Below are 14,853 nucleotides of genomic sequence, written 5' to 3' on the forward strand. Positions count from 1 at the left end.
AAGGCTCTACCTGGCAAATGCCTACTCATGTTTCAGGATACTGCTCAAATGTCATCTCCTCTGAACCTTTCCATACCTCTCTCCAGGCAGATCTGTATGCTCAGCCTTATGCTTATTTAATGTAATGTACCTTCCTCTGTTGTGATTCATAACAACAGAGTGTTGTGGTGGTTAATAGTGTGGCTTTTAGAGCCAAAGTACCTTGATGTGGAGTCCCACCCTCACCACTTGCTAGCTTTGTGACCTTCAGCAAATCGCTTAACCACTCAACTTCCTCGTGTCTAAAATTGTGAGCACTTGGGGAGAACTTAGCACAGCACCAAGTGATAGCATGAGTTCCACAAATGTGAGCTATTTTTAGCAATTGCTTTGCTTTTATTTCTACCCTCTTGGCTGCGTCTCACTCAGAGGACCCTAAATACTTCAGTGATGCTTACTGATTAAAAGAAGCGCTAAATCAATGAATGTATATTTCAGGGGCTCGGGGACCACACAGCTCTTCATAGAAAGGTACTTTTGACTGTTAGGAAGCATGTTAAATCCTTTCTATCCTTGACACTTTTTTTTCCCCTCTTTAATCTGAAAGTCTGACCTAATTAATGTTTCGCAATCTTTTCAGGTCAAATCCTTTATGGCCGAGTACTTTGGAATCCGGAACAAAACCTTAATTCTGCCTACAAACTCCAACTGGAGAAAGTCTACCTTTGTACTGGCAAGGATGGCTACGTGCCTTTCTTTGATCCCACGGGGACAATCTACAATGAGGGGCCACAGTACGGATGCATTCAGCCCAACAGACACCTGAAACACAGATTCCTGCTGCTGGTACGCTAACCGTTGGGGCTAAAGGGCGGCCACACCAGGAGATTCCCTCCCTCAGCTATGACTTCTGCCTCAAGCAGACAGAGCTGCACTCCTGATGCTTTTCTACAGATTCCGTTGTTGTTGTTTGTATCAACTTAACGCCAGTACGTACCACCAACCGTGATGGTTATGGTGGTTGGCAAGACAAGCTGCTGTGATGTTTCAGGAAGGGGAAATTCTAAGCCAGTGTTTCTCAAAGTGTGGCCCAGAGACCCCTGAATATCCCCAGTATTCTTTCAGGGAGTCCACAGGGTTAAAACTACTTTCATAATATGACGATCTTGCCTTTTTCCTACTCATTCCCTCATGAGTGCAGTGAGTATGAAGGTTGATTGATACGGATTAAGCCTCCATATGGTTCCTAATCTTTAAAAACTCAGTGATTTTTGATTTAATATCAAAAAAGAATCTTCACAGTTGTCTGAAAAAGTTATTCAAACATGTCTCCCTCTTCCAGCTACACAGCTGTGTGAGGCCAGATTTTCGTCATATACTTCAGTCAAAACAGCATCTCACAACTGATTGAATACAGAAGCAGTTATGGGAAGCTAGTTCTTTTCCTAGAGATTTGTAAAAACGTAAAACAATGCTAGCTCTCTTTTGGGGAGGTGGGTGTGAATATAGGCATTTTCACTAACAAATACGCTACTTATGTTAACATGTAATGAGTTTCTCACTTTTATTTTAAAATGAATTAGTAAATACATAACTTTTTCATTTAAAAATTGTTAACTGTACTATAATTACAGTGTTAATTTTAATACAGTAAATATTGAAAGATATAAACTACATAAAACAAAAGCTTTGCGGGTCCTTGATTTTTCTGTGTGTAAAGGGTCCTGAGACCAAATAGCTTGAGCATTTTTGGTCTGGGTTATCTTATTTGTTGTATTTTGAGATCACAGAGGCCACCAAGTGTCATCCCTTGAAGAGGGCAGTAAGTGCTCAGAGGTAGCGGTCACCTTAAGAGAGGGCTTCTGCAGCACACACTCTCCCAACCCAACCCAACAGAGGAGTGCACAGAACCTTTCTCCTCCCAGTGACCACCACCTGCCGGTTCAGTAGTTCCATCTTTCCAAATCTTGTGTTTCTTTGTTCTGAAATCCTAGGACCGCAGTCAGCCGGAGGTAACTGACAAATACTTCCATGATGTGCCCTTTGAGGCCCACTTTGCTTCTGAGTTGCCTGATTTCCACGTGGTCAGTAGCATGCCAGGTGTGGATGGATTTACTCTGAAGGTAGACGCACTCTATAAGGTGAGTGTGGCAACAAGAGCAGAAGCACAGGACTAAAGTCACTTTAAAGGTTGCAAAGAGGAGGATGACATCATCTCTGCCATGTCAGTTTCTGTCTGTAGCATTCTTTCTGGCAGGTCTTTTTTATGGTTGTTAAGCTTATCATTCACCCAAAACTTTCTCCATCTGCCCCCAGGAGGCCAAAGCAATAATACAACTCTTTAATTTGGCTACAGTCACTTGTCATTGTGCACATCAGGAGGGCACATGATGCTCTACTTTTTCCTAAGTTCTTTTGTATTGCCTGCCTTTTGGCTTCATGCAGCACCAGTTGGTTTTCACAGGCATGTGGAAACAGTTAATACAATCACAAATACAATTCAGTAATACAGAATGGCAAGAATTACTAGTATTTGATAAGCAAAAATGCTCTAAGTCCCAGTAATAATCATGAACTTCCAAGATCAAATTCCACTTTTTTTCTCCAAATAGTAAGTAATCCATGGCCTTGGGTTTCAGAACTATTACTACTTTTCAGAAGTTATTTCAAAATCATTGAGGGTTTCAATCGGGGCAGAAGAGAGGGAAATAAAACACTTGATGACGTAACTGCTCAAGAGATGATCCAAGAAGTGTTCAGATTTAGCAAAATTTTCGTCAGGTACCCGTGTATTATGCACAGAGTAGGTATTTAGTGAATATTTTTTGAATGACTCTATTTTAGCTAAAGTTCATAATAAATAGTAAATTAGCATAAAAACCAGTTGAGGGTCACTGGGAATAAATGTGGTTATTAATACTATTACTCCATTGTTGTCAATAAAGACCAACAAATCATAAGCACTCACTTAGCTACAGAACCCTGAAAGGTAAATTTTTAGGGCTATTATGTGCACAGATAGGGAAACAAAAAAATGTGAATAGCTGACTCAAGATCACCTTCATTTGGAAATAAAATAGAACCCACAATATTTGGCTCAGGTCTCTATACATAGACACCAACTATTGCTAATGCTTTTCTTTTTTTTGTTTTACTTCATCAGAATCTTTATTCTACTACAGTTATATTGGCATATTTACTAATCCTTAAATAAACCAGGCATAGTCTTACTTCAACATTTTTTTAAAGTATGCCTGTTATGGTCTGATTTATTCCATGACTTTAAAAGCAAAGGATTCTTTAGTAGATCAGTTTCCTCTCTTTTTGTTTAATTGAAATATATTTGACATACAGTAGTATGTTAGTTTCAGATGTCCTACACAGTGATTTGACTTTAGCATATGTTATGAAATGATCAACATAAGTCTAGTAACCACCTGTCCCCATACAACATTATTACAACATTATGGCCGTATTTCTTTTACTGTATATTACATCCCATGGCTTATTTATTTTACAACTAGAGGTTTGTACCTCTTAAACCCCTTTACCTATTTCACCCTCCCTCTAGCATCCACCAGTTTGTTTTGTGTATCTATGAGTGTTTTCATTTTGTTTTGTTTGTTTTGTTTTTCAGATTCCACATATAAGTGAAATCATATGGTATTTGTTTTTCTCTGTTCGACTTATTTCACTTAGCATAATACCCGCCAGGTCCATCCATCTTGTCACAAATGACAAGATTCTTTTTAATGTTTGAGTAATTATATCCATTAAACTTCTGTTCCATCTTGTAAATCATTGTGCACTCTGACTTCTAGATTTAATTTGTTGACTTTGCATATAGATATGTATATGTATATATATCACAACTTCTTTATCCATTCATCTATTGATGGACACTTGGGTTGGTTTCATATCTTGACAATTGTAAATAATGCTGCAGTCAGCATTGTTGTGGTTGATTAATGCTTTTCTTGAAATCCGTTATCTATCCCGGCTTCTGGCGGGCAGTTGCCTTTCCATCCCTTTCCTCAGAGGTGGTCTGCAGGCGGCAGTGACGTGTTCGATTTGTCTCCCTGTCTCCTCCTCCTGCAGGTGGAAGCAGGACACCAGTGGTACCTGCAGGTGATCTACGTCATTGGCCCAGACACCATCTCGGGTCCCAGGGTCCAGCGCTCTCTCACAGCCCCTCTGAGGCGCAACCGAAGGGACCTGGTGGACCCCAGTGGCTGGATGTCCCTTGACGACTCCCTCATCTATGACAACGAAGGGGACCAAGTCAAGAATGGCACCAATATGAAGTCCCTGACCCTGGAGATGCAAGAGCCAGTTGTCGCAGCTTCTCTCTCCCAAACCGGGGCGTCCATCGGCAGCGCCTTTGCCGCTGTCATGCTCCTGCTTCTGGTGTTCTTGGTGGCTTGTTTCATCACCAGGAAATGCCAGAAACAGAGGAAGAAGCCACCCACAGAGGACATTCTGGAGGAATACCCTCTGAATACCAAGGTGGATGTGCCCAAGAGGGGCCTGGACAGGGTGGAGAAGAACGTGAACAGGCAGTACTGCACTGTGCGGGATGTCAACATCCTGAGTGAAACCCAGGCAGCATACGCGTTCAAAGGTGCTAAAGTCAAAAAATTGAATCTGGAAGTCAGAGTGCACAACAATTTACAAGACGGAACAGAAGTTTAATGGAGGAGACCCACGTGTATTTTTTTTCCTAAAATCATTTTTATACAACAGGGGAAAATACTGGTATTTTTCTAATCTTGCAGATTCAAAAGGGAAAATTATAGCTTTGAGTGGCGGAAGGCACACATCCCACCCATCAACTCACAACTGAGCTACCTCACGAAACAAAGAACCACTGAGACCCCAGCGCATGGAAGCAGCCCTTTCTGGGGATCCCGTTAAAAGTTTCAACAGCGACAGATTGTTCCCGCCGGAAGGCCGATCTTAGAAAGCCAGAGTTCTGTAAGAGGACAGGAGTTAGACAGGTCAGCGGGTGCTGCTCAGAGGACTGGGGGGTGGACTGTGCAGTCCCAGAAAGGGAGAGTGGGGTGCAGGGCCTTTGGTTTCTTCTCCCACCTCCAGCTCCCTTCTGCTCGGACTTTTCCTGGGCCTCTGGACAGCAGCGTTGTGGTTGCTGACACCCAGATTCCATTCAGAACTCTGCTAATCAGCACATTTTGCTGTGCTATTTGCTCATTGTGTCCACTTGACAGCCTGCACTACACGGCCTCTAACTGCACTTTGCCTCACCAGCCCTTTTTCACCTGGGGGTTCAAAGTGCCCTAGATGAGAGCATTTCTCTGCAACTCTTGGGAGAAACTCCAGCCTCTCCCATCAGAGATCAGGCACAGCGGAACCGCCCTTACAGACCGGGCACTGAAAGCAGGGGAACGGAGGGGCCTGGTGCAGCTCCACGCACATCAGTGAAGCACCACACCCTAGGTCTAGGGGGATGTCCTTGTGCCTCGCTGATTTCCACAGCACCGAGGACCCATTCGGGCATCCTCCCTGATGCAGGATGCTGTGAAGCAAGATCACTGCACCATGGCCTTTTCATTCAGCATAGCCATGGGTGCTTAAAATGCCCACCACAGTTCATACTACCCCAGGCTTTGCCCAGTCCAATAATAGACAAGCCATGTGCTTTTTGCTAGCTGTGGGGCTTTTATTTTGTTTGGGTTTCAGAAAAGTCAGTGATTCATTTGAATAAAGCAAATTAGGAGAAAGCTCAGAGCAGAGAGAAATGAGAATTAATAGATGCCAACTAGTACTCACAGTGGATAAAGGCACCGTCCCTGGTACAGGATTTTGGGGATTTCTCTTTTGGGGGGTTCTTTTTTGGTAGCTCAGGCACTTATTTTACCATATCAGCACATGACAAGGCCGTGGACACATGGCCTTAAAATGATTTAGTGTTTAAATAGCAGCTTAATGATGTATGTAGTGTGCACACTGCTTGCTTTTGTGTTCCGTTTTGGTTTCTGCAGTACTGGCAAAAACATCAGCATGTCTTTCGTGCTGTTTTGAACTAGAGGCACAGTTCCCTTGTTGTGAGTGAAAGACATGTCCTCCTCCTGATGCACGGCCACCGCCATCCCTGAGCACATCACAGAGCATTCACACTGTAATATTTGGATTAGAAGGACCCAAGCTCTTTGTGAACATTCCACCCTGGAAACACTTTGGTACTAAAAGTTAGAGAGAGTGAACAGCGAGAGGCTTTAGGCAACTCTGCCGGGCTCCAGGCTGCTTGAGAGAAGGACAGGTGTGAGCCATGCCTTCGGTTCCTCAGCAGTGCCTTGCCCGTAACAAGTAAAGTAGACAAATGAGTGGTGTCATGGGTGAATGCTAGGGGAATGCACTTAGGGAGGGAAGGGGAGGGGAGAGAGGCCGGTGGCAACATCACAAGGTCAAGTAGAGGGAATAAAATCCCAAAGTGTCTCTTCTACTTGGATTATAAAATAATCTTCTCATTGGAACGAAGAAACACCACTTGACATGGGCCTGAACCTGGCTGTGGACTTGGGAGGACAGGTCAGAAAATCTCTAATAATGTATTAGCAGGAGGTGAGACCACGAGCCCATCTCCAGAGCAGGACATTTAGAAGAAAGTCTGACTTCACATTCCGAGATGCGCATAAGTTTTTCAGGAGAGGATGAGTTGGGGTGAGTGGGCCCAGAACCCGATTCTCCTAACTGGTCAGGTGCTACTTGAGACCAGCTTGGCACTGGGGACCCAGACTTCTGTATGGGCCTCAAGGACCTCCAGAATTGGTGTCTCATGACTGGAGAGCCCATCAGCCGGGCAGGGGACCTTCTCCAGCATGACCTAGAAGGTGAACGTGAAGTCTGCAATGACAGGAAGCCAAACAATAATGACGAAGCGTTTGATTTGGCCCGTTGTGTACACCTGCTCCTGGGGGCGGGGATACTTGCACGTTACGGCAGCAGCTTTCCGCTTGCTCAGCCTCTCTGCCCAGCCCTTCCATGGCTGCCGAACAGAGGGGCGCAGACAGGTGGCAGGCAGAACGGAGCCAGGGCGGGAAGGCTGATCCCAGCGCGCTCCCGGCGCCCTCCGTGGGATGCTCTGGAACGACAAGGGCAGCGTCTGTGGGGCCTGGAGCTAGTGAGTTACATGTGTGGAAGGAAGCCCTTGGACTGTTCCCGCCTCCCCCCCCCCCGCCCCCACAACACACACTTCATCCGATGCTGATACTTGTCTAGTGAACGCACACTGGTATCACGTTAAGTGTCCGGAGATGGAAAGCTGGGATTGGCTCCTTCGATACGGACTTTTTCATTTCGTTTCTGTTTTATACTTAATATGAGGAACCAGATAACTTGGTGACTGATATGGGATTATATTTCAGTCCAACCTTTCCTTTCAGTGTCTCTAACTCGCTCACTAATGCCTTGTGTGTGTTTTGCTAACCTTTTAGACCATGCCTTTAGGTGAGAAGGAACAGAAAACCCTCGGGGGTTGCTATTTGCTCTCACACGCTGGCTGTGAAGATTAAAAGAAAGAAGAGTCTGCACCTCTGCCCTTTGACCGTACCCCAGGCCGCCTGGGGGACTCGCGCGGATTCTTACTGGTAGATGCAGAAAGAGCACTGGCTCGTGTTTGCACAGTCTTACAATATTCAGTCTCAGTGTCCTACAGGTATTCATTGTTCCTGGATCCTGCACCTCTGCTCAGACTGAGTAAAACATCCGTGGTGCTGTCAACCTGATTTCTTGACTCTCACATGATTTTTGTATTTCCAATGCCAATTTGTGTGTTATGAATTTCTGATTTCTCCAATAGCACATGTCACTATATAAATTTGTATTAATTAATGACAGTCTGGTTGTGTTTTTTGGCTATGTCCATCTCATTAGATTCTTTTTCTCATTAACATAAGACAGTACCATGGAGATGGCAAAATCCTTCCAAAATTTGAGACAAAGTTTTTTTGGAGAAAACCTCTTTGAAGGGGTTAATCTGAGACACTAACTGTGCTAAGATCAAGATGAAGAATAAATTACCTATGCCCAAATTATCATAGTTCTTCTTTTGCAGTCCACTGAAACCTTAGGACAAAGAGGAATAATTAAAATCTGTGTGTAATACAGTAAGATGATTATTTTCACTATACTGATTATCACGCCTTCTCAGGACACTTGATACAGTGTGAACATGGCTGCGTCCTTTTATGCAGATGCAAGGATTTCTAAAGTGTCCATAACTCACCCTGGAGATAGCCAAAGCTCCAAATAAGAATTTATTGGCTTGTGAAGGAAAATGGCAGAAGAGTCAGAATGAAACTGAGCCCAGACATTCTGCAAGCCTGGGCATTTGTATGCCTGTCCCCTCTGGGAAACAAGTGACGGTGACCAGTGGGGCTCTTGTGGCACCTTTTGATGGCACATTTGCAAACTCAGCAAGACATGGGAAAGTCTGTTTTCATGAATCCAGGGAAAAGATGCCACAACCAAGCCTGGAATTTCCTTACATGCTTTCATAGGCTTCCTGTAAATGTTACATCCTCATAATTTCCTATGATTGTCCTTTGCCTAACAGCAGGCTCTAAGCCCTGGAGAGCGTTTCTCTTGGGGCCATAGAGAAGTTGTATCAGGAACCAATCTACGAATTGAACTGGCTATAAAAATGTCTCTGAGACCTGAAATTTCATGGCCATAAAATTTAGAAAACCTGAGGGTAAGTGGCAGAAAATGAGTTCTCATGTAGATTTTGCAATATCTGACAGAGTAGGGTTTTGAGGAAACAGAATGAGAGCAGGTTGGGGAGACGGTTGAGAATATCTTACTGTTTTCAACCCCCTGATATTGCTAATTTTGTAAGTTAAAAGTAGTCCAATATCATTAGTTTACACCTCTCAACCTAATACTAAGATGCCGTGTGTGATAAAGGTTCTATCTCCAGCCTGAGAGAACTCCAGCCAGGCACCCTTTCAAGGGCGTACTGAGAGTAGCTAGTGGCCCAGGTAACATTCTAGGAACAATATCAGTACCATGTTGGGCACATCTGCCAACTCAGAGCAATGACTCCTTCACCTTCTCTACCTCATTCAGTCCTGGTAACAACCCCATGAAATAGTCGTCAGTCACTGTCCTGGATAATTTTCATTGAAAATTCCGTATGAATTTCTTTTAAAGCTCCATATGAATCCCAGAATTTTAAGTCTTTGCACAAATTGGTGTTGCTTAAAAATGGTCCAGAGTTCCTATAACTCAGATCTAATGTTTGTCACAAAACATTCAGTCACTGGCTTGATAAAACCAAATAGACCCTAGCTGCAACTCTCTCTCAAAAAACTAGCAGTATTTTATCCCCATGCTCATTTTGGTTTAAGGCTACCAAGCTCCAAGACCAGTAAGTTATAAAGAGTTATTAAAATCCCAGACTTTGGGAAAGTTTTGTAAGTTGTTTTAAAAAACAGTTTCACAATCTCTGCCTTCAACATTCCCACTAAAGGCCTATTTCCGAAATGAATCAATGCTCAGCACTAGTAACTCACAAAAGCCCCTGTGCTGTTTGTCTCCACACCAAGTCTCTGCTCCAGGAAACGGCCTCTCCAAGGCTGCCTTGCCCCTTGGCTTCTGGCTGAGATTGGCAGGATCCCAAGACACTGAGGGGAGAGAAGCTGAGGTGTGTCTCTGCCTCCCCACTGCCTTGCTGTGGGTGTGCTGCCTGCATCCCTCCCGGGCCACAGGTCCTGTCTTTGAAGGCTCTGGTCACACGGTCCCTCCTTCGCCCATGCAGACCTAGAGGTCATAATGCTTTCATCCTGTCCCTCGTCCTCAGGGCTTCATCCCACTTGTGGATTCCTTTAACTTAACCCTGCCCACACTTCCGTGAATTGTCCCTTTTTTAAGCCCTTTATCAAACCTTTTAAATATGCTGTTTCTCTTCTGCCAGAACCCTTACGCAGTCCTTAAATTCAGTGCCTTCAGTTACAGTTTCCTAATAAAAGCCACAAGTAGTTAATCACTTGAGCTCAATCATGTCTTAATTTTAAATTTGCCCGTTATTATAATCAGTGACATGCTGATAAATGTTTCACAACCAGCTTTTGGAGACCAGGAAGGCCTGCTTCAAAACATTTGCTGGCTTTTATGTTGAATGTACCCTAACATAGCTGAATTTAACCTACCAACATAATTTCACTGAACGTGAAGATAGGAAGAGATACACAGGAATGGAAGTTCATATAGCATTTCTTCCACACAGATAAAATAGATGTAAATAAGCTCAAGAGCATCAATAATAGTAAAAGGTAGTAAAGTGAATTAGAAAGCTTGAGTACCTTTGTTTTTAACATATTCAGTTGTGTTTATTTAATATAATTTTTAATAATGGCTGTGTTTGCTTGCAAAACTCCTAAAAATTTAGCAATTGGCTCTCTCATGCCAGCCTGGCTCAGCACACCACCGTAAGAGCAATCATACTCCACAACAATTAGGTCAACTGAATCTGTATTTTTTAGTTTTGCCCTCACATGTTACCATATTTTTAAAACATACTATGATGGTGGGGTATAGCTCAGTGGTAGAGTGCGTCCTTAGCAAGCACCAGGTCCTAGGTTCAATCCCCAGTACCTCCACTAAAAAAAAAAAAAAATACATACATATATATATATATATATATAAACACACACACATATATATAAACAACTTCTAAAGGGAGTTAAGCATATTTTCACTTTGCTGTACATTAGAACTTAACACAACATTGTAAATCAACTATACATCAACTTTAAAACATTTTTTAAATTAAAATATATCTCAATAACTTCTCTCTAAAATCTTATATTTGGCTCTCAGATTGTTCTGTTTAGCAGAGAAAAAAGGTGATACAGGAAAATTAACTTCTTATAAAACTAAAGTAGTTCTGTGTATTCAGAATGGTGAAAGTTTCACCAAGTAATCTTTTCTGGATTTTTTTTTCTGGATTACTATAAACCTGGTTTCTGGGATCCTAACATTTATCATTATCATAATTTTATCATCTAACATTTACTTCTGGGAAGATTTATCCTTGAAGGGAAAATATTAATTTTATAATTATGCTATAGCATGATTTTAGCCTAAAAGGTGGTAACTGGGCAATTGTTACAGCTAGAAAAACTCAAAAAAAAAAAAAAAGGTTAGAGAGTGTTTTATTTTAAAGTTGCCATCCTGAAACCAAGGAGATTAAACCCTGAACCTGGAACAATTGATATAAACCTTACACGTAAACACCACCTGTTACTCACTTCCTTCTGGCTATAAATTCAGCTCTGTCTCTTCCTGGTTGTGTGGGACACAACTTGTGGACGTTGCTGAATCCCTCTGAGCCTGTCCTGGAATTTGAAAAAGAGAAGTGATCACGCCTAATTTAAGCTGGTCTGTAGATGTGAAGCAAGGCCATGCATGCAGAGTGCATTACTCAGAGTCTCGCCTAAGTAATAGGTTCTTAATACATACCCAGTTGCCCCCATGCTAATCCCAGAACTTTCCAGAATGAGATGGGACTTCATAGTTTATCATGATGGTCTCTGAATGGGAGTCAGGAATTACAGTACAGAACAGAAGGCAGAACACCACCCTATCTTCTGTCTTGGCAGAAAGCTCATCACTTTAGATTTTGAAATCTGGTGAGCTCCCGTTACACTGGCTTTACAAGCAAGCCCGCCTCTCTCCTTCCTCCATTGCAGCTTTTCTTCTATTTAAGGAAGAATGTCCTCTGAAACCAGTGGTTCTCATACTTTAGGGTGCATCAGAATTGCCCAGACAGCTTATTAAACAGGAGGTCTACAGTAGGGTCTGAGAGAATTTGCATTTCCAGTAGGTTCCCAGGTTCTGGGACCCAGCTTTGAGGACTATGCTCTTGCCTCTTGGGCTTGTAAACAGCAGTCCACTTTGGTGACTTTCCTCTGAGTCAAAACAGCACCTGGATTGGTTACAAAGACATCATGAATTATCCTGTTTAAAGACTAGGGGAAAAAATGCATTCTGACAGTTAAGTTACTGAAAGTAGATGAATCAAACCAAAATTTACAAAATTACTCTAAACGACGATTCATTAGTCCTAATCCTTTCCTTCCAGTTAATATTTTCACAAAAGCTTTTCTCAGGATATCAGCAGTGGAAGTAGCACAACTTTATGCCATCATTGAGAAATAGGGGGGCTCACTAATTTAAAAATTGTTAAACAAGTGATGATTCATTCAAGTGATAATGTTCAAAGCCTTCAAACTGCATTGCCTCCTTCTTTGACTGTCCCAATCTCCTTGGTGTGACTTTTCTCCTAAAGCTGCAATGTTTCAAGTCATTTTCCCAGAATCTAACATTACACACAAAAACTACAAAGCATCACAGATTACTGACTTCAGTTTTGCATGAGTTTGTCTTAACTCCATTTAGATTTTAAACTCATTGATATCCAAACTGTCTCCTTATTTCTGTTTAATGTTCCATAACACTTAACACAGTACCCTACAGCTAGCGTGCAGTCCATAAATATTTACTGATACATTTTGATTGAAGTAAATCCACACCTCTGCTTCGATCAAAAAGCAATCAAGTAATTGAGAAGAGGGAAAAACAAAATACAGAACTGTGAATAATATGCTGCATTTTGTGTATGTGAACCAGCAGACTGTCTCTTCTGCTCAAAGATTTACTTTCAGAAATAGAAGGGACCCACTCGACACATGCACCCGTTTTGTCTATATGTCTTCCCTGTCTACTGAGCTGACGGAGGCCATGAATAATGTCAGTTTCAACTGGTAGAAAATACATATATAACTATAGAGCTTTTGAACTTAAAAGAAGAATGGTTTCACCTAGATTGCTGGCCAGTTCTTTCTCTCCCCACCCCACCCCCAATTCCTCAGGGGCCCCTTGGGTCAATCTTTTGGCATTATATGTAGATTTATAAGCGGTACATTGTAGCCATGTGTTTTGGAGCCAAGTTGCCTGGTTTGAATCTCAACTACATGATTTACTGGCTATGTGAACTTGAGCCAGGGTCTCACTCAGGCTGTCCAATTTATGCAACCCTTAAAAATAATACAAAATAGGACTTACCTCATCTGGTTGGGGTGAAAACTAAATAAGAGGATGTGTGCAAACTATTAAGAACAGTAGGTGCTTAAAAAATGATAGTTAAATTATTGATGATTCTGTAGTTCCAAGCACCAAAATAATATTTTGGTTTATTGGTTGAGTTTTTTTCTTCCCAAGGAAATTCTTATGTCCAGTCTAAATCTCTCCTGGGATCTTGAGACCTTCAACATTTCTGCCTGTCCCCAGGCCTGAATATTGGATGTGGGGGCTTCTCTAGTTGTCCCTGTTCCATTTGACAGAGCTTGGCCATGTTGTGAGCTCCCAACCCCTCCCCAACACCTCTCTGTTGGCTGCTAAGATAGGTAAGTTTATTGCTCAGAACTATCACTTCCCTGCCTCATCCACCACAGACAGAGTACACTTTCCTCTCCTTTGCCTCTGGGCTCAGTCTTGTTACCTGCTTTGGCCAATGGGATGCTGGCAGCCATGATGCAAGCAAAGGCTTGAGAGGTGCTTGTGTAGTTGGCTGTACTTGTACGCTGACATTGCCAGGAGAAGAGCTTCCTCCAGGTGGTCATTGCCCCTTCAGATTGGACCAGAATGGACATGTGAAACAGAGCCACCTCAGCCAAGCTGGAAGAATAAATGATTCGTTTTAAGCCCCTGTGTTTGAGGGTAGTTTGTTATATAGCATTATGGTGGCAGTAGCTAACCCATACTTTTGTCCAACCTTCTGAAAATTTTCAGCGTATAGCCCCATTTAAAAACTAATCATTGAAGTAACCTAATCTGCATGATTATTCACATCTTCTCCTAGTAACCAATCACTCCCTAAGCCACTCATTCAAATGTTTTCTCTCTTTTTTGCCTTATTTTATTTTCAGATTGTAATGTCACTGACACACACCTGTGAACAAGAAGTTATATATAATAATGTTCACCACAACATTATTCAAAGTAGCAAATATTGAAATGATGTAATACCCATCAGCAGGAGTAAACCATGATAGAACAATAAAATGGAATACTCTACAGCAGTTAAAAGGAATGAACAACGGTAGCTATCAGAGCAACTAGCATTGACTACAAAGAGCCAGTGGCAGAATATGCATCATGATACCATTTATTTAAAGTTTAAAAATCTGCTAAAGAGAATCATATAATTTGATGGCTATATCAATATTTTTGAAACAAGTAAAAACAACATATATGAGAATAATAATACCATATCTACTGTCCGATTACCTTTGGAGAAAGAGTGAGGGAAATGGATCAGAAAGGGCACAAAAGGAACATCAGCTGTACCAATATAATTTTTTAAATGTCTTGAAAACATTCTGAAAGAATATAGTCTAATGTTTAAGATGTGATAATGCTGGATGGTAAATACACAGGTATCAATATTATAACATAATCATTTATTCTAGGTATCTTTAAAATATTTTACAATTAGAAATTTTAATAGCAAAGTTTTTAAGGAGAGACTGTGGGAGTTATTATAATTTGGTTGCTATGATCTGAATGTTTGTGTGCCCCCAGAATCAATCCGTTGAAATCCTAATCCCTAGAGCAATAGTACTTGGAGGGAGGTCTTTGGGAGGTGATTAGGCTGCAGTAAGTTTGAAGAAAAACTTCATATGTGAAGGAGAAGGGAAAATCGAGGAAATGGGATGAGGACGATGGGAGACGAGGCGGGAAAGTTCAGACCCCAGAGTCCGCAGAGGCGAAGGGCTGAGGGCGCGCGTGTGCAGGACTGGATTCCCAGCGGCCGCAGGGCGCGGCTTCCCCTTTCCGGTCCTCCCCGGGGGCGAT

At 42.2% G+C, this 14,853-nt stretch overlaps 1 protein-coding gene across 1 annotated transcript in view; it reads left to right on the plus strand.

Moving 5' to 3' along the window:
• Positions 1–7,832, plus strand: part of FRAS1 (Fraser extracellular matrix complex subunit 1) — a 398,805-nt gene extending 390,973 nt beyond the window's left edge. Inside the window, exons 72-74 of the mRNA XM_006198228.4 lie at positions 620–825; positions 1,974–2,120; positions 4,078–7,832. Of these exons, the coding sequence (XP_006198290.1) occupies positions 620–825; positions 1,974–2,120; positions 4,078–4,671 (947 nt within the window). The 3' untranslated portion in view covers positions 4,672–7,832. The remainder of the gene's footprint in view (positions 1–619; positions 826–1,973; positions 2,121–4,077) is intronic.
• Positions 7,833–14,853: the final 7,021 nt, after the last annotated feature.

The sequence above is a fragment of the Vicugna pacos genome, chromosome 2, assembly GCF_048564905.1.
Source record: "Vicugna pacos chromosome 2, VicPac4, whole genome shotgun sequence".
Classification (NCBI taxonomy): domain Eukaryota; kingdom Metazoa; phylum Chordata; class Mammalia; order Artiodactyla; family Camelidae; genus Vicugna; species Vicugna pacos.